General features: G+C 35.2%; 1 protein-coding gene and 1 long non-coding RNA gene across 22 annotated transcripts; both read right to left on the bottom strand.

Annotated features, from left to right (window-relative positions):
- Nucleotides 1-920: 920 nt before the first annotated feature.
- Nucleotides 921-3,776, bottom strand: LOC141612246 (uncharacterized). Its single transcript, XM_074430978.1, has 4 exons — nt 3,561-3,776; nt 3,077-3,184; nt 1,703-1,909; nt 921-1,254 (listed from the first exon to the last, which is right to left on the bottom strand). Exons 1-4 carry the CDS (start codon nt 3,660-3,662, stop codon nt 1,099-1,101), a joined length of 573 nt encoding a protein of 190 aa, XP_074287079.1. The 5' UTR covers nt 3,663-3,776; the 3' UTR covers nt 921-1,098.
- A 3,708-nt stretch (nt 3,777-7,484) lies between these two features.
- LOC141612244 (uncharacterized) lies at nt 7,485-25,144 on the bottom strand. 21 transcript variants are annotated; one of them, XR_012529049.1, is made up of 14 exons: nt 24,711-25,135; nt 24,513-24,621; nt 23,505-24,315; nt 18,806-18,891; nt 18,273-18,329; nt 15,609-15,710; nt 14,097-14,182; nt 13,909-14,001; nt 13,126-13,288; nt 12,355-12,462; nt 12,180-12,253; nt 10,596-10,825; nt 10,239-10,507; nt 8,791-10,148 (listed from the first exon to the last, which is right to left on the bottom strand). It is a non-coding gene; the product is annotated as an uncharacterized LOC141612244 (long non-coding RNA). The 21 variants fall into 21 exon arrangements; XR_012529047.1 differs by having other exon boundaries at nt 12,199-12,253; nt 24,711-25,134; XR_012529053.1 differs by adding an exon at nt 7,485-8,168 and having other exon boundaries at nt 9,647-10,148; nt 10,596-12,462; nt 24,711-25,136.
- Between the last annotated feature and the right edge of the window lie 966 nt (nt 25,145-26,110).

Below are 26,110 nucleotides of genomic sequence, written 5' to 3'. Positions count from 1 at the left end.
GCGACCCTCTGGTTGAGAGGGTGAAAATGGGTCAAGTTAATAAGGGGTGATTAAGAGTAAAAATTTTGATTGACCCGATTAAGTCGATCTTTTGCTTGAGGATGGTCTAAGCTAAAGTTATATACACGTAGGTTCAACCACTTCATTTGTATTTCGCGATACTTTTGTTGTTATTCATGAGTTCGTGAGATAGTAATTTCGTACCTATTTACATAATAAATGTACCCATTTTATCTTTAATTATGATTTGTACCTGTTTTATTATCTTTAGTACTACTTTTTCTTAAAATTATAAAATAGTCTCTCAATAAATTTACAAAGAGCTCGTATCTCAAGAGACCTAATCAAGCTATATACACATAAGTTCTATATTAAATTACTTCGTAGGAGTGTTGGAAATTTGTAGGCAAGCAAATTAAAGAAGAGTATTATTTTTCAATACTTATTATTATGTCTAATTTAGATTATTTGAGCTTTAATTAGTTTGTACTAACAATTATGCGTATTTTTGCGTTTTCACGGGTGCCCTTTATTTGATAACACCGGACAAAGTATTAATCCACCTTAACTCAGCGTTACAACTTACAATATGACATGCGCAACGCCGATAAATTCTTGACGGCCGCTATTAGGATACTACTCGGGCATGAAATCTAGTAAGTTGTATGAGTGGAATTTTTTGTTTTCAAAAGATTGCGCAACACCAATTGCTTGAGTACCAGATTGTCGAAAGAGAAGCCAAATCCCCTCCGCTAATATGATCACCCTAAAGATACCCAAGGCCTACCCAGTATTGCGAGGCAAGGGCGAGCGAGTCGTGACTCTTGCCTCTTGGGATCTACTCTAAGGTCTCTAATGTTCAGGAAAATCCTGAAGTAGAAAACATTCAAAACAATCGAGTAACCACAGCACCAGCAAAAGAGTCTTAAAGCACCACTTTCATAGCTGATAAAAGTCGACAGCAAATAACACCAATAACACAGGTCATAGGACACAATTGTTAAACACATTAAAGTGACGAAGTTTGAGCTGATGTTACTTCTTTTCATTTCATGGGCTGCTTATTTCACTTCACTTGATTAGTAGTGTTGTTGTCGATCACTTCCAGTAGCGAGTTCTGTACCACACCCATCCCTTCACCACATCTGGATTCCATTTGAAGTTTGTAATTGCCACAGGCGCATTCATCTTCTCATCCCACTCAGCCCAATCTCCCTCTGACAGGTCAATATTCTCAAAAACAATCCCAGATTTCTGCACAAGTTATAAACCAATAGGCATGAAAATACGATTAGGTCAAGTATAACAATTACTTCAATATTGGGAATCATGCTCAAATGAGAGTGGTTTTGTGGGTTATATGGGGATTACCCAAAGTGTAAGTCTGGTCAATTGATTGAAATCTTTCAAAATGAAAAATGGAGTTGATCCAAAGAGGACTACAGGTTTTTCTTTAAAGTCTTTTTTGATAATAAAAAGAACATATTCTGGTGTTAGCAAGCATGTAACCTTGTATAAATGGAAATTAAACAAGGAATTACAGTGATCAAAGGGGAAGTTAAAGGTGTTTGATTGGACTGCATATTATACTTACTGCCTACAGCATCAAATAATAAATATTTATTATAGGACTGAGATAACTAAATGATGTACTCCAATGACAAAACAAAAAGCACATAAAAAGTGTAAAGAGTTGACTTACTGATTCTACTCTCCAATGAGGACCCTTAAGGATGAAATCAAATGGCACCAGACCTTCACATTCAAACTTCATCAAAGGAACAGGCAACCCTCTTCGATAGTGATAATCAGTATAGGGAGTTGCTTCATCCCAGCATCGCCACTCAGGATCTTTCTGTAGTGGTATTGGTACCATTCTTATTATACCCTCCCTCTCACAGTCCCTGCACTGAAACCCAAAACAAGAGAGAAGAATGAAGGTTGCGATGTTGTCAACACTATGTACATACAGAGCCCCAATAAGAAAGCACTATTTCATAGAAAATTGCATCTAATATGTTCAGGGACTTCAATACCCTTCTAGTTAACTAGTGTTTTACATTGAAAAGCACATCACCACTAGCATCACTACTCAAAACGAAGCTGCCACCAATGAGAAGATGAAAAGTTTGCAATCTGATGATTATCTTCACAATTGAACAAGACAGATCTTCCTATATGGCTACATGATGCGAGATAGGCAAATAAAATGCAGCTCAATTATTACAGCAACTAGGAGATTCGGGGATTAATAGAACTATAATAATTTCAGCACAACTCACAAAGATTACAGCGGACAAAGAAAACACATAGTAATATTTTGTACCATTCAATCAGGTTTACACAAAATTTTCAGTCATAAACATCAACACAGGTATAAACAGCCTGCATTCAAAATATCAGGGAATTTTTTACAGGAATAAATTAGAAAGACAATTGGTTTGCCACAACTCAGCAAACAACAATCAATTCAAATAAGGAGAAATACTCTGCAAAATGACACGAAAACCAGGTCTAACATCAACCACCGACACCTAAACACAAACGCAAGAGCATAAATTTCATCTGAAACAATAACACAGTCCACAACAAACTCAAAAATTACAAAGGCTGTTGACAAGTAAACATTTGAAACATGAATATTACGGCGTATGTTATAGCACCACATAATTTCAACATTTCAAAAGACGAGAACATAATTTATGGTTCAGGTAAACATTACAAGTTACAAGCGACTGCAACAAAACATCACAAAAATCACCTAAACTGTATATTACCACACAAAAAACAACCTAACTGCATGGTAGATCAACATCAAACACAATACGAGCAGAGTATGATTGTATGAATATTATATTCACAATGAATAACAGAATAATAACCAACATAGACGCAATTAATATGAAAACCCTAAGAAAACGATTATTGAAAGCAATAATACAAAGAAGATGCAGTAGATCTATGAACTGCTTGAGAAATATACATAATAACCTGGTAATCATTTAAAAATTAGCGATAAAAACAGAATGTAACGAGAAGAAGAAGAAGAAAACAATTTATAGACAGAGAAATAAACCTTCTGATGAAGATGAACATGGCGCTGGATTTTAGGAACGAGAACTTGCTTGTTCAAGCACACCCAGCTTTCCTTCTCCGTCACTGATCCGCAGCTCTCACATTCCATCTGCGCACAAACACACATAAAATCACTATGACTCTGAAACAACAACAACAACAACAACAACAACAACAACAACAACAACAACAACAACAACAACAACAACAAAAATCACAACTTTCACAATTTCCGCCAAGATTTCATAGATGAAACACAATAATGTACGATGAAGAGGAGAATTTGGAAACAAGTGCAGCGAAATATTCATGACGAAGGATAAACAGAACAAAAAAACCTAAGAGAATTTCGGAAAAATGGAGGAACAAACGAAACAAAAGAATTTACGATAATGAAGAGAATTCCAGAACAAAAAAAAAAAAAAAAAAAAAAAAAAACAGAGAATTCCGAAAAAAAGTAGAGAATGTAGGAAAAAAGAGATCACCTTGAAGAAGTAGCGGAAGTTAGGGTCCTGCAGGCCGCCCATAAGTTGAAGAGTTGAGACGTTTTCCATTTCAGCTGTGATCGTGAGTTCGTACTTCACCATTGTTGTACTTTCTGCAAGCTTTCTCTCTCTCTCTCTCTATCTAGCTTTCTGCACAACAAATAAATGCAAGGCAGCTGTCTCTTTACTGTTTCAGTTTTAGCCTTGCCCTCCAAGGCAACAAGTTCAGCTTGGTTTAATACTGAAAAATGTTTTGGACATTTCCGTAGGGATCTTTTCAGTTGGGCTTTGTATTCTGATTTGGGCTGCGGTTTAGAGACTTACTCGCAAGTTGCAACTAGAGCTGGAAAAATTAGACCCAACTCAAAGAATCGACCTGACTTATCCGAGAACCGACTTGATAAAACGCGGAAATTTGATGAACTTAAATAGGTCTGAACATATCCGAAGGTTAACCGATAAACTAATAGAACCCGAAATGAAAAGAACCAACCAACTTGTGACTCGACCTGAATCCCGAATCGCCACAAGCGCGATTTCACCCAACCCGACCCGAACCAAACTGAACTGACCTGTAACTTGATCTTGAACCCATTTTCATTCCACCCAACCCATAGTCAGACAAAATTTTAAAATAAACTAAAATTTGCTTGTAATTTTTTTTGGTATATAAATTTGATAAAAAAAATATTTGTTATTTTTTTTACAAGACAAAATGTAATCTCATAATAAAAAAATTTAGAGATGTTACTGGTAGTAAATTATGTATAGTATTCCTGGTGCACAGATCGAGGTGGTGACATGCAGATCAAGACGGTGGCGTACATTTGATGACGTGACAATTTGAATAAAATTTAAAAAGATGATGCAACACTTTTACAATGTACTACAGACGTTGAAACACGATTCGGGTTCAACAAACGACATTATAACATGTTATTGGTTGATTAACAACGTTACAATGAGACGGGAAGTGAATGAAATGTGGTACTTAGTATCGAGTATTGTTAATAAATAGTCATGGAAGCTTGTGTGAAGCATACGAGTTTGAAATAGTTTCATAAATTTACAGGTGAGATGTAAATTGTTAATAGGTGACGAACAACATATATTTTTGTTGACTATTTGTTTATTTAAATAAATAACCATACTCCAAACACATTAAAATGTTAATTTGAAAATATAAAATTTAAAATAGGGAAAATGCACATGGTGCCCTTGAGTTTGCCATTTTGCACGATATACCCAAAATTTTGATCCGGAAAACTTTAAAAGGTCATAACTCGTGTTTAAGAGATCGAAATGTGACGGGTTTTTTTTCAAATCGATCGTCTTTTCGAGAACTACGATTTGAAAAAAAAAAAAATTCGAGTTTGGAATTCATTACCAAGAGATATGGTTACTCAAAGTTTGTTCGGTCAAAAAAACTTTGGCATACAAAAACTCCTAGCCACGGGATCCAAATGCGACAATTTTTTTTTCCAAATCGTAGTTCTCGAAAAGACGATCGATTTGAAAAAAAAACCCGTCACATTCCAATCTCTTAAGCACGAGTTATGACCTCTTAAAGTTTTCCGGATCAAAATTTTGGGTATATCGTGCAAAATGACAAACCTCAAGGGCACCATGTGCATTTTCCCATTTAAATTTTCAATAACAAAACATATAATGTTCACTTTTAGTTATCATGATAAGACATATTTTGAGTTTCGACATACCGAATTTAAATTTCCAAAGTTGGCGTCAACTGCCAAGGTAGAGAATTGAATTTCGAGCATTGGCACAAAGTCGAAAATTGTATATATGTCTTGAAATCATGTTGGAAAGTGAAAATTCGTCTTGGCGCTAACTTTAATTTTTAAACATTTCAAATATTTGATTTTCATGTCAAATTTGAAATTCAATATAATGTTAGTTTTTATTGTCGAATCGGGCGGTTTCAAGAAAAGCGTTTTATTTACTTAAAAATTAGATACTTTTGAAAAAAAATAACAAAAAGTGTCATGGTATAAACAATATTTTTAAAGTACTTTACAAAAAATCGGAAAATATAAAAGAAATCGTTAGTGTAAAAATTGAAGAAGAGGTAGAAAAAGAAGGGATAACATTTTTTGTTTTATTTATTTATTTATTGAAAAACATAAATTTTTATTGTCATTATTCCTGATTCTTGTTGTTGAACTTATAAACTGCACCCAACAATACAAATGACTCGACCCATGATTGACCTGAACCCAAACCAAACTCAACCTCATCAAGCATACCGACATGTTGTAGTTATTGACTCGATTAACCCCAATCATAAGTGACTCAACGTAAACCCAACTCGAACAAAATAAAAACCTAACCCGATCAAACTTGAATCCGACATAACCCAAAACGCCTTAACTTGACTTGTAACACCTCGAGTGACCAGATTACCACCTTGGCAGAGTAATATTGCATACCTAGAGGACAGCATGTTTATCACAACGGTAGAAAAACAGCCCATTCATGTGCGTTGGGTCGGACCTTCACTTTGAGCTTGTTTGATAGGCCAATTCATGTCATTATAGACTTGAATGGGCTCAAGCTCAAACGAGCTTTTTGTCACATGTTAACATTTTCAATTACGAATTGAAAATGTAAAACAAATGCTAATAAATTCATTTGTAGTTTTGATCACAACGGTAGAAATCAGTTAGTCTTGCTGAAGACGGGTCGGAGCAAGTGACGGGTAATGTCACTCACAAAACGGATAGGGGGGACAAGGTGGGAGCTCCCCCATGTGCTTCCCTCTCTCCTCTATTTGGGTCATTTGTGAGAGGAAATGGTATCCGTCACTCCAAAGTGACGGATACGTGCCGTCTTCAATGAGATTTTGTGGGTAGAAATATATCTTTGTTGTTTTGATTGCTTTTCCTTAAAACAAATGTAAACTATTGACTAGAATAGAATGAGTTAAAGTATAATTCTAATTTTTCAAGACGAATGTACAACAACACAAATTCTTGTTTGTGACGGCACATATCCGTCACTCTTGAGTGACGGATACCATTTTACCTCACAAAGCCCACTTTTTCTCTCTCTGCAACACTGTTTATGTGGTCCCCTTTCTCCTCTAACCCATTTTATTACCATTTTATCTCACAAAATATCCGCCACAAATGGTAACCCGTCACAAGGAGATCAATTGGTACAACAATTAAAAGATGTCCATTTAGTGTGTCTGCCGAACGGTTTCGACTCTTGTGCACAATTAGTCTTCTTAGTGTTCTAGGTGTCTTGTCCAATGGCACGATCTCGACACGCAAGGCACTACATTCAGTAAAAGCGTCGAAAACAATTAACTCGGCTCATCTACCGACAATCTACCGTGGTATTATCAACAATTATAGTTAAGAAATGTAAGACCCGTGGTTTGTTCTTCAAGGTATCACTAGTTCACTACTATAAATTGTAACCGTTTTTATCACAGTATGTGGAGTATCAAGTATGTGAATTATACATCTGATATATTAACACCAGTTCTATAGTTTATGAGCATTATTATAATAAAGTTTTTGAGTTTTGTTTTAAAAATTATGAGTTTTACTATAAAAAGTTTATGAGTTTATTCACTTAAACATTAAACTCTAAAAAATTACAATAAAACTCAAATATTACATATAAATTTAGTTAAATTTGAGTTTTGACGGAAAAATAAAATAAAATATAACTTATAAACTTTAATAAGTTCAAAAAAAAAAAATACACATACTCAAAAAAAAAAAAAATTGAGGTAATAAGCTCAAAAACAAAAAAATGGGAGGTAATACATCCGGTATATATATTTTTTTTTTTCTTTTTATGAATGTTAATCAATTCATTTAGTCATAATCTCCCTCTTACTATCTTACAATTACTAGTTATAATTTTCACTCATTAGAATTGTTGTTGAGCCCTCTATTTCTCTTTACAGAAAAAAATGAATTAGAAATGAACATGCATTTTTCTTCAACCAGCGGCTAAAATAATCGCCTGGACGCGCCTGGCCACGTACAACATCGATCAACTTGAGGTGAAGTTAATCAACGACAAAGAAAATTCTCGAAGAAGTTAACATTACTTCCTCAAAACAATTTCTGGAAGTACTACTTATATAGACATAACTCACATAAGAACGTAGAAGGTAAACGAAAGTACAAGCAAAGCATGGAGATGATTATCTCTGTTTATGTTGATGATAAACCCCTCAACTGTTTATTGGGAATTTGGGATCGTAGATAGTCCATGCATCATTGAATCCGGGTCCGAATATCGCCTAATACCCTAATAACATCACTAATGAACAACCTCAATTGTCGATTTGAAGGTTAGCTCATTCCAACTTGATCACATTTCGTCTTAACTGTCCACGGAAGCCGGTTCGAAATATTATCTAGAGACATTACCAGAGCATTCTTGAAAGCGAGATTAGCAGGATATGAATGCAACGAATTTTAGTGTGGGTGATTTAACACCAATGAGCCGAACCAAGCCACAGCACCACTACACTGAATCAGGTATATATCCCAAAAGATAAAAGGACTGAAAACTTATTTCCTCCCTGAAGAAGCATGCACAATTTTGACTCATAAGTGCAAATTCCTGTAACATACAAGAATACAACACAAAATTATCTGAACAGTCAATTACGATCAATAGTACATGGAAGGATTGTTACGATCAATAAAATCTGTCATCTCTTTAGCTTTCTCCTCCCCCTCCCAGCCTCCCTCTACGTATTCATACCAAAGACTTTATGTACTTCCAACAACAATGACTATGTTCGCTCTCGGAGAGAGACTGGCAGACTGCATAACAACAATTTTCGAATATTCCAGATCTTGGTAGGAAGATGTGTTCTGAACGGATGAAATGGGTTGGGTTTTAACTTTTAACAAACAAAATGGTCACACAAATTCTTATTTCAGTCCGCAAGATTCGTCTGAAATAATAAGACGGACCGTTTCCTCTCACAAAATACTCATTTAGGAAGTGAGTGGGAAAGCACATGGGGTGTCCCACCACCCATGTGATTTCCACTTGTGAGAAGTCTTATTATTTCAGACATATCTTGCGGTTTGAAGCAAGACGGACAGAAATGGTCAAGGTGTGTAATGTACATAAATGGTAAATGCAATAATAAAAACCACGCAAAAGATATCTTAAAAAGGAGGATAGAAAAATACAATAGTACAAGCTAATGAAGCCAAATAAAAACCGGAGTAATATAGATACGGTAGATTAAAATCAGCATCCTCGTCAGTCGCCAATGTTGTCTTCATCGACTGACGTAAATATCTAAGTCATGTACCTCATAACTGAACTACTCTACATTAACAGGTTAAAATGATAAATCCTGAACCTAAAGATTAGCAACTGTAGTAGTAATAATCTTCTCGTATCACAAATCATCGGTCATATAGATCACGATTCCAGAGCCTCGGAAACAGTTGATATGCCAGGCCTCAGGTCAGGGTCATCTTGAACACACAACCCTGCCATTTTCGCTACCCGAAAAGTGAAAACCAAAAAGTTATTCAATTTACAATTTACAAATGAAAATAAATCATATGAACTTCTCATCTTTCTTCTAGATGTAAAATCAAACTTCCGGGTTTTTAAATCTTCCGAGTCCTTTTCTCTAGCAAGTTATCGCTGGTGTACACAAGTGAGGGAGACGGTGAAAATGATTAAAATTAGTAAAGAAAACATACAATTCGAGTAGGATTTGTTTAAGACGATGCTATCATTGGTTAGATAATCGTGCATAGCGGCACAAGGGTTTCCAAGGGTGGGGAAAAACTGTCATGGGTGAGGGTGTGATAGAACGGGCGACTGAAAACAAATGGATAACATAGAGAGATTAAAATTTCAGATAAGCCTACTATATATACGCCTGATAATGTAAGACCTCAATTACTCAAACCCTTTTTTTCGTCCCCCTTTCTTTCGCGCTCCCCCTCATCTCCCCTCACCAGTCATCGTTTGTGAAACAAGCCCTTGTCTGAATCTAATTACACATCAGAATGTTCTGCAGAAGATTGTTTGTTTCAGAAATGATGATATGGAGGAGGACATACCCAAGCTCTTGTGTGATGTCTAAAAATGCATCTGTCAAATTGAAGTCTGCAATTTAGAGTAGTAACTGCCTGGTATTAAACTGTCGAACACGAGGACATTGCTTGATCTAACACCGCCGTGAACAATAGGTGGGTGAGTGGGTCAACTGTCTCGCGGAGATACTTAAGACCTTTCGCTGCACCATACGCAATTCTAACTCTCTGATTCCACGTAAGATCTGGTCCTGGCTCTGCGCCGTAAACTTGTTTCCTCCCTGTTCAGGAAAATTGAAGACTTTAGTGAACACATAAATGCTCGGGAAAAATGTCTCTTTAGATGATTTTAGGTCGACTAAGTCAAATGACTTGTAATTTTGTCTGAGAAACTGAAACTATCATATAACACATCATGCAAAGAACCTATTGTTGCGAACTCATAAATGAGAATTATGTTATTTTCTTCCAAACAGTATCCCAATAGCTCCATAAGGTTATCATCCTGTAGAAACGAAACTATTGACATCTGCAACAAACCAGTGGAAAAAGGCTGTAAAGACAGTTTGATGCAATGGGAAAATCAAATCGATTCTTTTCTTCACGTCTAAAAATATACCTGAGCTGCAAAATCAGCATCTGAATCCTGTGCATTACTCGTATACAGTTTCTTCACAGGAGTTGACCAGCCTTGTAGTAAGTACGAAAAATAGAGGCATAAGAACTTTCTGCAATCAGTGACTCTAGACCCTTGAACATAATTGTCATGTTTGGCCTGAAATCTGGCTCATATTGAAGGCTCAACCATATTAAAGCTACCACCTTTTGCCCCGGCTTTTGGAGGAAAGTCGCCGCTACATTTGGGATCAACGATTTGCTCCACTTTGTCTGAACTTAAAAAAGGCGTGTTTGAAACGCGATAAATCGGACAATGGAAATTCATAATAGGGAAAAGCAATGTACCATCTGACAGTACCTGTAATGTTTAGCTCACAAGCTTTCTTTTTGGTGTTTGCTGGGATTTCTCTTGCGCATTTTGTCGAACACTCGGTAAATCATGTAGTGAAGTGAAAATATGATGGACAGCCAAACCTGACTTGAGGAAGGGTAAACAACGAGTAGCCTTTAACATCAGTGTGCATATCGAGTACAATGAGTTTTAGTCGTGAAAGCCCCAAAGCCTCCATTTCAGCTAATTTCTTTATCCTGAAATTAAATATACCCAGTTGCAGTGGAACATGTTAGTCTCGAGGTAAAGTCAAGGATTGTGCAATGTGCATCACAACACTTTCAGTCCATAGAAAAGGTAGCTTATAATACATCCAATAATTTTTTTGATACTAATAAACTACAAATTCACTATTCTGGTTTAGTCCTATATAAAAATCCTTAATTAGTAACTAGTATGGATCCCGCGCATACATGCGCGGTATTCATAGATCTTTTACTTACTTTATAATGTATTATTTAAGATTTAAAATTGACGTATTATTAATTTTTCATATTTTAATATGAGGATAAAAAATTGAAATGGAAATTTAATTAAAAGAATTAAGTAAATTCATGAAATGTATATTTTAATGAAATTTTTCATCACAAAACTAATGATTTCAATTTATAAATTATTTCAAATAATTGTTATTTTTTTTGTCAAGAAATTAATAATATAAGTTCATAATTTTTTATACGAACTAAATACTCGTATTGGTAAAAAAAATTATGCGAAACTAATAATATCAAATTTTTCGGTTTTTCATATACGAATTTTAGATTTATACCAGTTTTGTTTTATTTTTAAAATTAAAAGATTATACTTTAATTAAAAAAATTTATAATGATTAAAGATTATATCTTAACTAAAAGATAATAATTTAATAAAAATAGAGTTTTGTTTCCTTATTTAGCCAACTTCTTTTTGGAGGGAAAACTATTGAAATTTTTTATTTTCTTAGTAGTAAATAAATAAAGGGGAATGCAAGTTGAAAAAATATTGTCTCCTTTTTAAATGTCATAAAATTATTTATTGTATGAAATAAATCAATATGGCCTAGTCAAAGATAAGATATAATGAAGCCCAAAGCCCAATATAGAGCAACTCATTTAGGCGGGAAAACTTGAGAATCTCTTATTCTTTTAGTTTAAGGGGGATGCTGGTACTGGAAAAATGATTTATTTCCTAGTAACTACAAGTGACTGATTTTAGTGAGGTAACTTGGTAGTAGAACAAAACGAATTAATGACACTGACAAATGAAATGATATCAAGCCATTGAAGTATCCTGGTAAGCTCAGTGCACCCTTTCTCTTGACTCATTGATCGCTACTATCACAAATTCACTAACTTTTCTAGCGTTCTCCTCTTGATTAAAACTTAAAGACACGCACGAATGCGCACACATACAAACAGATAGAAAGAACAAGAACGTGGATAAAATGAAGAATTGTTAAAAGCGACTGTCTGTTGACTCTGTTCAAGGGTCATAATAACCATTTTACCTAAATACAATCCTAGCTTTGCATAAACCTAAGAATCATCAATATCTAGCACCACTCTGACATACATATAAGAATGCAATGCACCTCATGGAGCGCCAATATTAGTCACAGCCCTACTCATGGAAGACATTGAAGGGAACTGTAATACAAAAACATGTTGGATATTGAATCAAGCACAGCACCCAAAAAAGCAAAACTAAATGAAGGTGTAGAAGAATTTAGGACCAAGCAATTGCATACCTCCGGGCTTAATTGGGTAACCCAAAAAGAAAAAAAAGCTTGAAAATTTGGGCAACATTGGAAGCAATTGCATACCTCCGAGCTCAATGTGTTTGGCTATGGCATGGTCTTCAACAAAAATTGCAAACATGGAGTACTTAAATACACAAATAAACAAAATTTGGGAAAGTAGAATGACAATGAGGAAAAGCTCAGACAATGAATTCTTCTTATAAACCCACCAGTTAATCCCCATAAAGATAGAAACGGAGAACAGTTAACACTGATATTGGGTCAAGTGAGAGGATAGGAGGGTGTGGGAACAGGTCGCTTTGAAGAGATGAAGAGATGAAGAGATGGAGGAGCCATGGAGGGAGGAGGAAATGAGATGAACAAATGGAGGAAACTGAGAAAAACAAAAGTCGGTTGAGGAACAAAGGGAATGAGTGGCTTAGATGCAAGTTGAGGAACCAAGTGAATGAGTGGCTCAGATTTCACAATTTACTCTTCATTACTATTCCTAAGCGCGGCACTGTTCATAAGAGATCCAAAGGAGAACTTCATGCATTTTAGTAGTTAAGGATAATAATTTTGCTGTTAAGTTTTCACTTATATTTTCACCTTCTTATGCTTTAAGCTTTGGATAGAAGGCACCTCGCCAAAACAAGTAACATGTTTATTTTGTTTTTAAAAAAAATCGTGTACGGTTATCCTAAGAATTGTAGAACAATAATATAAGAAGGTGTTGCCACATTTTTTTACTAATTGTTGTAGGAAGACTTTTCAATATACCTGGGCGTTCCCTGCTCACCGTAAGATTGGACAGGTTGTGCCATTGCAGTGGCATAGTGAGCAGGCACAATTGGACTCATTATACCAGTTCCTATCACTCACGGCAAAGTTCCATATTTAATTGGAATTCCCAATCCATTGCTGAAGGCCTTAGCTGAATGGCCTGAAACAAAATTTGATGTATTTCTGATTGTACTTCTGTTAAATAAGACGCAAAAGTAATAGACCCAGGTCCTGGAGCGCCATAATAATTTGAAATAAATCCCATTCCATAACTCCACAATATTTAGTATACGTTGCAAACTTTAATGAACCCCACAAGCAAAATTTGACCTAAGTTCATTCTGATTTGAAATCTTGTAGCATATAACAGGAATTATATGGCAATAAAGTTAAGTTCATTCCTGGGCACAAATTATACCCAGAATGTGGGATTGCGGGTAACAACCAATAAGTATGGCGTTCGTCATATTGTAGCTACAATTTGTTTTGATGAGCACGTATCGCAAAATTCATTAGTAAGCGTTTAGTTATATATATCCTAATCTGACATTGCCAAAATGTGCATACGTAATAACACCCTTATTAAGGAGATCCATGTCTACCTAATTCCTATTCAGGCAATAGAATCGCAAGACAAGGTGAGACTGTGCTACTGTATTTAAAAATGGTATCAGTAACAATAAGGCCAAACATCATAAACGTATAATTACAATGACCCAACTATAGAACTTATTAAATGGCCATGCATAATTTAAGAGTGCGAGCAATTTGAAGGCTAACCTCATATTTAGGTTCACGGTATCACAAATTCCTCATGGAAGACTCCTCACAGAAGATGCTTAATAATCAATCATTTCACTTTGTTCCATCACACTGGAAAACAACTAATTGTGAGTCGGCTCATGTGAGCAACCACAGAATAGCCTAGGAGTACCATCCAACATTTTAAAAATTAGTAAACCAGTTACCTGATGTGTGGGACTGATTGTTAAATTCCATACTGAAGTTCACGGACCGTTATGCTGTTTCAATCATTGTATGGGAGATCGCTAGACTGAAAAGCAAGATCAACAGCATTAGTACAAAGCTTAGAAGACAAATGGTTATAGTTGTAGGATACAAACAGGTACGTGGAAATTACTTGAGATATTAGTGATAACCCAAGTATTAACACAACCACTTATCTAGTGGTAGCTCTAAAACAGAGAGAGTTTCGTAAGCAGCGCGTTATTCTATTCTAGGAAACACATCTCGACAACCAAGCACTGCTTCGTATCTGATTTGCTTTGAGGGGTGAACTTAGGGATGGCAATGGGTGGGATATGGATGGGGTGGAGCCATATCCATATCCATATCCATTTAATTTATGGTCATCCATATCCCACCCTCATCCATTTAATATTTTTTCATCCATCCATATCCATATCCATCGGGTGAAGCGGGTGGAGCGGGTACCCGTTGGATATTTTCACTGCTTATAAAATTTAAAGATAATTTATCGTAAAAAAATTGTGGCGATAAAATTAAAAGGCATACATAAATCAAGTAACAATATGTCTTAGCAAATAGCAACCCATTATATATCCAACAACAAAATGTCTTTACAAAGCAAGTGACCATACAAATACGCCACGCCAACTACAAAGAAACCATCAACGCATTATATTATTGATTAAACTACCAAAAGTAAGTTACTTTGATTAGTGAAAATAACAATATCCACATAAACACAAGTTTTACTTTTCTTAAATAACAGTATGATATTAAAATTAAGTAAAATTTATGATAAAAAAAAAATACTTTTGAAGGGAAATCATTAATGACCTAAATAATTATTAACTTAATAGAAAATTAATTATAAATATTAATTTCGGATATCCACAGGGTGATTAAGCGGGTGAGAGACGATAATCCATATCCCACCCTAAATTCACCCATATCCATATCCTACCCTAAATTCGAAAAAAACTCGTCATCCATATCCCACCCATTTAATTTCGGGTGGATGGATATCCACAGGGTAAGGGTGGGACTGCCATCCCTAGGTGAACTACCAATGAAACAGTCCAATGAGCAAGAAAAGATGAACTACCCCTGAAAAAGCACACTATTACACATCCTCTCACCGAAACAGTCAGTAGGCCATTTATTTTATTTGCTCAACAAGAACAAGTCTATATTTTAGAAAAGAAACATAGCCACAATCAGTAGTAATGCTATATGGCAACGACACGGACACACAGAAACCGCCAAAAGCACAAAAAATCTCAATTTTTCAGCTAAACAATATTAAAACAGTTAGATCAGCTACTAATCCGACTGATAATGACTTCACGAATACCCGCGAATTTCCGAAATCTGGGTACGACATGGACACACAGAAACCGCCAAAAGCACAACCAATGAAAAATTTTCAGCCAAACAATATAAAAACAGTTAGATAAGCGACAAATCCGGCTTATCATTACTGAAAACCTTACCCGTGAATTTCCGCGACAATTGAACCATCTTTATTGAGTTTTCTACCAGTGTATTCGCGAAGTTGACACAATTTGAGGCCGCGAAATTGTTGGAGTATCATCCTTGTAGAGAGCGAGATTAGATCAGAGAGGTTAGGGACTTATCAATGAACAGTTCACCTGCGAATTTCGTAGGCAGCTGCTTTTTCTACACCGAGTAAAGCACCGGTACACCGATTTAAGGCCCGGATTATTCTCCAGTAGAAACCGATTTAAAGATGTTTAAATTGCTGGAAGACCATCCTTGTAGAGAGAATCAGTTGAACAATTGAGAGGGCGGTTGGGAATTAGGTGAACAATTGAGAGGGTAAAGTATTGGCAGACAATTGGGAATGAATATTGAGGCACAAATTCTTATTATAGACGGGCACTATCCGTCTATAACTATAGACGGATAGTGTCCCTCTCACAAATTAAAGTGGGTAGTGCAAGTGGGTGGAAAATGGATACCCCCACTTGCACTACCCACTTTAATTTGTGAGAGAAACACTATCCGTCTATAGCTATAGACGGATAGTGTCCGTCTATAATAAGACGGACCGATATTGAGGATGCTGCATAAAACTGTTGCCTACTGTTCCAAGTCCATGTGCTTGAGATTAAGTTTGAGGTAAGTGGAAAGAGGTATGAGTGGCCTGGATGTTGCAAACTACTGTTGTGGGCTGTTGCTAAGTGCTCACTGTTCATAAGGATCCCAAAAGGAGATGTTTGCACATTTTAGTAGTTAAGGATTCGGAGTTACTATTCATAATATTTATTGGTACTAAAGGGGGCCCTGATCTAAGATCTAAGGAAGTTATAATAAAGTGAGCGACATCAATCTAAATTACTGGGTGGCATTTCAATCATTATTCCGAAAAATAAAAGTAGCACCCAGATCATAGAGGTCCAACATGCCTTGAAATTGTGCAGAATTAAAGAGTACCATCAACTAGACAATAGTTACAACATAATCACATTATGAGCGGACACAAATTTGTCACACCAAAAATGTGGCAGATAGAAGAAGAAAGAAGAGCGTGTGAGAGATATGTATCTCTTTTTTCAGCAAATTTTGAAGTTCAACTACCCATATCAAAACATCAGTCTGCTCAGAGTAGTTTCTCCAGTAAGCTCTTATCGTTTTCTGGCCACCCACATCCTATAATATTGAGAGTATAACTGTCAATTTCTACACGACATTATTTCAGTACCTTTATCCACTCATCGGCAATCTTCAGTTCTTCATAACTACCCTTGTTCTTACAAAAGGCTGACACCTAGACGTAGCATCAATCTTAAAGGAAATAATTAAATAATAGGCCATGGTTAACATACTGGTAAATTACGAAATTGCTGATAATGGTTAGCATAAGGGAACAACATCAATCTTAATGGGAGCAGCTAACAATGAAATCACTACTGTCTCCCTCCCTTTTACCTTTATCACAATCCCCTGGCCTTACCTCATTTGTTATGCGGTAAATTTACTGCCGGCGTACAGGAGCCATAACCAGATTCACTAATGACGTCACTGGAACATTTTACACATTTCTATGGCCCCTATGCCAATGACATTTTTCCCTAGTAATTGAGACTGAGAACCTATATAGGTAGGGTGAAGGTTCAAATCCCGTATTTTGTAATTGTGTTGTCCTTTGTGCCCCCCAACGACCAACACCATAACTGTAATTCAAACCTGCATTGGCATAACTGTCGTGTTGGAACATGGACACTCTGGCTGACAAAAATGTGTACACCATTATAAGATTTCAAGTTACCATACTCTTAAAACATGGGATATGGATATGACTAAAAACAATATCAGAGCATTTTTATCTCAAAAGTTGGACTGCACCCTTTGACGTGTATATGTACAATTGTCAGAGATGGAGCATCGTACTGCACAAGAGGGGTACTAGGTGCGATTTTATTCAACGTTTGATTCAAAGAACTGAAACGGCTTTGATGCAATGAGGATGGCAGAGGGTCCGTAGTACCCGAAGCACTGGAGTGGTCCAGTAGCGGTGATGGGGTACACCAGACTACACCTGGCTTTACACATTTACAAAGCTAACCCGTGTCCAGTGCCTGGCAGAGCTAAGGTAGTAAGTGTTCTATGCTAAGGCCAATTTCGCTATATCAATTCCCGAGTATAGGCGAGAGGGAATACTCCAGCTGGTACGCACTCCATCCCCCTGAGTTTTCCACCCTTTCATACTAGTGTACATTGAAAATTGGCAAAATTGACATCAACAATCAGCGACTGGTTTTTTTTTATCACTTATCAAAATTCGGCGGCGTAATTCGTTAAGACCATTTCTCACTTGAAGAGTTGAAGGTGAAGAAATTGAAAACCGTAACTGGGTTTTACTAAAATTGAGCATCTAGGTTTTTCTAATCATTTTGCAAAATCATCGGAAATTGTTCGAAACAGTGCAAATGCTGATGTATGAAGTGATTCGTTGAATGGGTTTTCTGTTGAATTTGCAAAATCATTGGAAATTGTTCGAAACAGTGCAAATGCTTATCAAATTGCCTTTATAAACGGGAGCATTTGGGAACTAATGTAAGTTAAAACTTAATCCAAAAAATATAAATACCGATCGATCTATGGTGACAAACTATAGTAGTGCAACAACTCACCAATATGGCCTTACTCTCCATGTACACCTTATTTTCCATCACTTTTCTGACTCTGACCTGCATGATTACAAATTAAGTCACAATTAGTGAGCTGCATAACCAAACTCAGTTAGAAAGAAAGAAATTGGGTTGCCCTTGGAGTTAGATTAAAAAGCGCGATTGGGTGCACTTAATCCCAATTCCCAAGGAAAAGTGAAGCATTGGACAAGACGCCTTGGTTGGCCTTAAAAGGCTTAAGTGTGCGACTTACAGACAGCCGCCGAGGTGCACTACTATGCAATTTCACTACTTTTTACTTCTATTTCTTTTATAATACCCTTCTCTTTGACATATTATCATTATCATTACTTCAATACAAGATAAAAGCTCTTTAAATCGAAAGAAAGGAAAATGTTGCACTAAATTAAACCCTGGGGTAAACGTAAACTGACCCAACCCAAACGACTCAACTTGAATTGACCTCCCAGCCAAGCCTACAGAAAAAAGGACTACACCACAGCTAGAGACACAAGATATGAGGAAGCAAACATGACCTGAGTAGAGCGTTATCCTGTATGAAGTCATCTAACTGCTTGGCGACCAAGGACCTCTACGCCATGAGGTCTTCAACATCCTTAGCCTGGAATTAAAGAAACTGAATATATTAACCAAATAGAATCGAACTATGCACATTATGAGTTCACGACTGTGATAAAATGAAAAATGAATAATAAAACTATTAGGATATTAAGTATTGATTGGACCTCAACCATCACCTTAGGGTTTTGGTTGAGATGGTCTTATCAACATGGTATCAGAGCGAAGCCTGTGCACTAATCAAGCCCAAAGGGCATTCGAGTGAGGGGTGTATTAGGATATTAAATATTGATTGGACAAACTAAAGTGAGTTTAGCGAATCTTTGATGAAAATCAATATATATAACTAAAGGAGGCTTTTTTTTTCTAATTATACTATTAACATTAGTATTAGGAGATTATTAATTATTTAAAATTTTTCTATTATAATTAGGAATATAATTTTCCTACTAGAAATGAGAATTAATTAATTATTTTATAATTTTTCTATTAGAAATAGGAAATAAATTATCAATTTATTAAGTCTTTTTTTTTTCCTAATTATACTATTAGAATTAGGAGATAATAATTATTTAAAAAATTCCTATTATAATTAGGAATATGATTTTCCTATTAGAAATGAGAATTAATTAATTATTTTACAATTTTATTATTAGAAACGGGAAATAAATTAATTATCTACAATTTATTAATATTAAAAAATTATTCTTTAGTATTTGTTCACTTTTTATTAAATTAGAAGGCAAAAAACATTTGATATATTTATAATATCCAATTTTATAACAACTTTCGATTAAAAAAATGAGGTATTATGAGGCTAAAAGGCCGTAGGTCGAACTTGGTTATGACAAATGTGCATGCATAATACGTACTACATGGAATTTACTCATGTAAAGAGTAAAATGAACGCTGAAATATGCCCTTACGTCTTTTGTTATTGCTAATGTCGTATTTAATTATACATAATACGAAATTTATTTTTCAAATGTCATATGTATTTCTCCTACTAATTTTAAAGTTATTTCTCTCACAATAAACTTCAACTTCTATTTATAATTTATTACATATTATTTATATTCATTTGTCATTATATAAAAGTAAATTAATCAAAATTTAAATAAGATATTCACAAATTATTGATAAGTACAAAGTTTGATATCTATTTTTCAAGGAGTATTAAAAGATAAAGAAAGTTGCTGCTAATTTGCGAATTGAAATATCATATTATGACAAATGAGTAAATGTTTTGAAAAACTTTATTGTACGATTGTTTTACAATTTAAAGTAAAAATGGTACCACGAGTAATAAAATAGATTTGAATGAGGCTTGAAGGAAAATTAGTAGATACACTTATTATAAAAATATGTATAAGGTTAAGATTCAATTCAAGCAACTATCAACATTAAAAAAAATTAATGAAAAACACATAAAAGGGTAATAGTAGTCTTTCCCTAACATAGTGAAGACCATGTCTCTCAAGCTTTTCTTCTGACAAATTTACATGCATAAAAAAACGGTACTATTCAATTATATGGAGCAAACAAATTATTGTTGATGCTATATATATATATATATTTTTGTGTAAATTGAGCACATCATCACTATAATTTAGGGAGAAATACGAATTGCGGAAGGGTGACACATATTCGTCATGCATAATACGATGCTTTAACCCACCTTTAGGCAAAAATATAAAAATAAATGAAAAAATTTAAACCTAAAAGGAGGTCACATACTTGCCAACTCTTCTATAGTTCTCTGCCGCATTAATATTCTCATGAAGTTTATGACATTTATTTCATATTAATAAAAAAAATGATTACACTGCTTCGTACAATTTGTTATTTATAACTTTTAGCTAACTTGCTTAAATTTATATATTTTAAGTGAAGAATATTAATTATAAATATGATAAAGATAAAGTTTGATCTTTAATTTCCTCAAAGATAAAAAAAAACTCAATTTTTATTTTCTTACAATATACTAATTAAAGGTCATAATGTAAAACAGGAAATTACACCACAATCTACTATTTCAATATGCCAATGATCAACACTCAAAATAGCACATTTGTTATTTAAATAGTGTAAAAACTCTCAAAATGCTAAAAAAAAAATGTTAAATTTGTCATTATCAAACAAAACCTAAGATTCTGCATTTTTTTTGTCGTGTTCAACTTAATCTTCACGGGATGTAAAAATGATGAAGTTCAGAAAGTAGCGGTTAGTTTTCTGTTAGTTAGATGGATTTTTCAAGAGAGAGATGGAAGCTTTGCATTTTAGACCGTTTTATGTGTGAACCGGAGGGATTAAGTAGTGGGCTAAAGGTTGTTTCAAGTGGGAATGAGGTTGATTGCGATGAGTTGGTTGACTAAAGTTTTTCCTTACTATATCTAGAAAGAGGATAATAATTATGAGATAATAAAATTTGAAGAAAAAAGGACAATAAAAATGAGATGGAGGTAGTAAGATTTATTTATGCAAAATGAAATAAATAGAAAAGTTCGTGTATATATATAATATTCAAACTTATTCAGTTTACAAACATAGTACCTAAACACTTTGTTTGAGTATCTGGAATGGAGGTAGGGGAGGGAACGGGAAAAAGACTAGGAAGGGAAAAGGGAGAGAGATAAGAGGGAAGATTGCTTCTTAAACTTTTCTTTGTTGAAGGAGAAATAAATTGTCTTCGATAAGGAAGATGAGGATCCATATCATTTGGAGTAAAGATTGATGTTTCATGGAGGTGAATGTGATTTATGACTTCTTAGATGTAAAACGTGGCATAAAGGTAGTGATAGTGGTAGTGGAATGGAGGTTGTTTCAAATAGTAAGAACTAATCACAGTGGCTGATGTTTTATTTCGCGGTTAAATTAGTGGGGTGGAGGGAGGGTGGATTTGAGGAGGGTGATGAGTTTAACGAGGATAGTGATAATAAATAAGGTTATTTATCAGTAAAATATCGCTTGCATTAAAACGTATAGGTAACATGAATAATAACAAGAAACTACTGATAAACTTAATCTTGACCCCATCAATCCAAATTAAAATAAAATTTTAATTCTAACAATATTGTCGAGAGCAAGGGTTAGTTTCCATTGGATTGTGGATTTTCTAGAAGTAGGGGTTTAGTTTTTCACTTGGTTGGATAAATTTGAGAGAAGTTTTGAAGACAAGGATCGATCTTTCAAGGGATGAAATTGTTTAAGATCATGTGTGTGAATAAGGAAGAAAAATAGGGGTCTGCGTGAAGGATTTTGTTTCAAATGAGAAGATGGGGGGGGGGGGGCAAGACTATTGTTATAGGGGGTGTCATAAGCAGCCCCAACCATGTAGTATTGCGTTGGAATTTGGTTCACATTCAAAGGTACGTCTATAGTTTGACCGGGAGATATAACATTTAACTACCTATAAATATTTTTACGTAACTACCATTTGACCCAACAATGATTAAATTATGATTGTTATTCTAAAGAAAGAGATTTGTTGCATCATTGAGTTGGTTATGCAAAGTAGATATTATTGTTTTCCTTGACCAATTGAAAAACAAACAGGTATTAATGAACAAAATCTAAAAACTCTCAGTCTCAAGTATCATATATATAAACTTCATATTGATTTTATTTTCCTAAAAAATAACATTGTCGAGAGCAAGGGTTAGTTTCCATTGGATGGTGGTTTTTTTTTTCTAGAAGTAGGGGTTTAGTTTTTCACTTGCTTGGATAAATTTGAGATAAGTTTCGGAGACAAGGATCGATCTTTCAAAGGATAAGATTGTTTTAGATCATGTGTGTGAATAGAGAAGAAAAATAGAGGTCTGCGTGAAAGATTTTGTTTCAAATGAGAAGATGGGTGGGGGGTTCAAAAGCAGCACTGGCCATGTAGTATTGCGTCGGAATTTGGATCACATTCAAACGTACTTCTATAGTTTGACCGGGAGATATAACATTCTAACTACCTCTAGTGGGGGGTCAAAAGCAGCCATAGCCATGTAGTATTGCGTCGGAATTTGGATCACATTCAAACGTACTTCTATAGTTTGACCGGGAGATATAACATTCTAACTACCTCTAAATATTTTTACATATTACAATTTGATCCAGCAATAGTTAAATTATGGTTGTTATTCGAAAGAAGAAGATTTGTTGTATCATTGAGTTGATTATACAGAGTAGATATTATTGTTTTCCTTGACCAATTGAAAAACAAACAAGTATTAATGAACAAATTCTAAAAACTATCAGTCCAAGTATCATATATATAAATTTCATATTGGTTTTATTTTCCCAAAAAAAAAGTATTTTATTAATCAAACACTCTTTTATTCTTATGTCAATATTATGTTAACGGGAATTATTTGCTGGTCATGCAGCATACATAAAATCTTAGATATGAGCGATGTATTATATGTCTATATTTCATTTTATTGTGAAATTTATCACACATTATTTTAATATCCGTGCAACGCACGGGCAAGAAAACTAGTACACTAAAATAGGAAGGTTACAAAATCTTAGGGTGAATTTTTCAATCCAGAACCTCAAAAGTTCACTCGTTCAATAGTAGGCAATCTACCAAGTTTTCACCTTAAAACTTCAATAGACTGTCCCGCCGTTAGACTGGTTTACCTTGTGTCCTATAATACAAAAACTTACATGAGACAATCTTACTCATGAGAGTCACCTGCCAGCTACCCACAAGCGTTGTGCCCTTTCCATCCGAGTTGTGCACGTCCAAGAATAACGACACAAGTGAATATTTTAGGAATCATGGCTACATAAAACACACTTGCCTATTAATTATGCTCAGGAGCTAGTACTATTACTACTAATACTATATTTCTTAATTCCAGCATTTTTTTCCACTAAGCACCAAACAAAGTCAACATTTTTCCTACATCCATCCATGATTAAGTGAAATCCAATTCAAGCATTTCCTCACAAACCCAACCCTAACAAACACGCATGACACAATTTTTATACCCTAAAACGCAGTCCCTATGTATCACTCATTTGTTTACCTTTTTTATTCGGGGTATTTTAATCAAAGATTCAAAGGTAGACCGGATGAAGGGAGTACACAAAAAGCGTAACGCTTTAACAAACTGAACTCCAATTTGCCCACAAAACAACAACACAGCAACAACCACCACAACAACAACTAAGAAAGTACAAAAAAAAAAAACATCAAAAAAAGTGAAACCAATTATAGAAAAAGCATATAGTCAAAAGTTAGCTCACACTACTGCCATTTTAAGTAGAAAACTGAGAACGGTTTCTTTGACTGGACACAACAACTAATGCATACAAGTGTTCAGTTCATCACCCAGGCTTCAGGCGTCTTTCAAATCTGTCCGCCCAAAAATTGTCAAAGCTCAGTTCCGATTAGCACCTTTGGGCCCCACCTAAAAAGTTAGCTCACGCTGACCCCTAATTTGCTCTTGAGCTAGTCTCATTTCCTCGGGCTCTGCCATGGAAAAAGTAAACATGTAAGATCATTCAGTGAGAATTGTATGAGCCAGTGTATATTCCCTGATTATAGTTTTATGGGTTGCCTTCACATGTAAGACTGTCTCATATTCTATAAAGCTTGTGTATTTCTGACAAGTTTAATTCATAATGTAAAGACAATGATTTTTGTCATCCTGAGTTCAGAACACGTACCAAAGTTATCCATTAGTTTGGGCATCACGAAAACAACTATGACCATGAAGCCCACCATCAGTCCCATCAAGCTTTTCAGAAGCGACATGGGTGAGAAGGATTCCCTTTTCTGCAACAATTAGCAAACGATGAGACTACAAACATAAAGTGTTACAAAACAGACATACTCATTGATAGCAAATCTAGTTGGTGGCTAACCTAATAATATATTTCCTCTCTTAGAGGCTCCAAAGACAACTCCGTCAGAGCCCTTCTTGTTTCTGTGAGTGAAGCCTGAACTTTCCCGGGGTTCCTCGCCTTAACATCAACTCGGACCTGGACAGATAATATGGTATGTAAACAATTAATCCGTCCATCCAATTTATAGGTTCTCAATAAACCTTGGTGGTAAGCTGTGACACAAAAAATTTCTCCTAGTACAGCTCTAAATACAGTTACTCTCTACTGAAAATATTTGGCAGATTTTACATATCAAATCTTTATATATTATTGGAGAAATCGATTGTCAAGGATATAATTGTTGACCATCTGACGCAAAGAAGGACAATATAAACGAGGAGCCATGGAGTTGGTAGTAAACTGCAGCTAAAGCTGAAGTGGAGAGAGTGATCGAATAGTCAACGAAGCGGTCAAAGATGGTCAACGAAGCGGAGTTGAGGAGACGGGAATGTTAGAGCGAGAGTACTGCATTGGGATGCGTGAAGGATGGTCAACGAAGCGGTCAAAGATGATTTCGAGGCTGACTTGGACGAAGAACACTTGATCGAATGGTTTATTTGGTCGATCGAGTGGTTTGGAGTGCTGAAGAGTTCGATCGAGCACTTTATTGTACTCGATCGAAATGCTGTTTATTGGGTTTCCTCGATCGAGAGGAATTAGTCCTCGATCGAGAGGATTATCTCTTGAAGTCCTCGATCGAGTGGTTAAATACTGCTCGATCGAGAGGTTTTGGTGATTACACGGGCCTAATTAACCCGTGTTGGACCTATTTCGTGATAGCCTTTTGTTTTTCTATTTAAGCATTCATAATTAGGTTATTAATTACGTTTTACTCATCTTAAGAACGCCACTTTTTCTCTTAATCTCTCCCTAAAACATTCTACTGTAACTTTGCTCTTCAATCTCTTGCTCGGATTTTGGTTTGTTCTTTACGCCGGATCGCTTGTGATTGTAATCTTTCTTCCTTTATTAATCTTAATCTTGTTATTTATTGCTTCAATTCCTTGTTCTTCTCTTAATTAATTTCTGCCCTAATCTGTTTTATGCTTAATCATTGTTATCGTATCATGTCTCTAATTAGTTTATTCATCATTATTATTATTGACAACATTAGTAATATGAGTAGCTAAATCCATTCATGTTGGGACTAGGGAATCCATGGTAGGATAGTGACGATGTAGTGAATAGGCTAGATGATTTATTTATGAGAATCTGTACCCATGGCAATTTAATTATAATACCGACTTAGTTGAGTGCACGCTTCTAAGTTATCTTTAATCTGGCTAAATTTACTCATGGATCGGAAGATTGGATTAAATAGACCTACTATGAACAGTAGACTACCCTGACGAGAACGGAAGTTAAGTTAGTGGAAATCT

This window comes from Silene latifolia, chromosome 11, assembly GCF_048544455.1.
Source record: "Silene latifolia isolate original U9 population chromosome 11, ASM4854445v1, whole genome shotgun sequence".
Taxonomy (NCBI): domain Eukaryota; kingdom Viridiplantae; phylum Streptophyta; class Magnoliopsida; order Caryophyllales; family Caryophyllaceae; genus Silene; species Silene latifolia.
Note: the sequence above shows the minus strand (reverse complement) of the source record. Positions and strands in the feature narration are given on the sequence as shown.

What these genes read in the sequence shown, in the direction of transcription:
- LOC141612246 (XM_074430978.1), bottom strand. Translation starts at nt 3,662, where the DNA reads ATGGTGAAGTACGAACTCACGATCACAGCTGAAATGGAAAACGTCTCA. An exon ending in ACTTCCGCTACTTCTTCAAG is followed by an intron (nt 3,185 to 3,560) that starts GTGATCTCTTTT and finishes GTTTGTGCGCAG; the next exon opens with ATGGAATGTGAGAGCTGCGG. An exon ending in ATGTTCATCTTCATCAGAAG is followed by an intron (nt 1,910 to 3,076) that starts GTTTATTTCTCT and finishes TTTGGGTTTCAG; the next exon opens with TGCAGGGACTGTGAGAGGGA.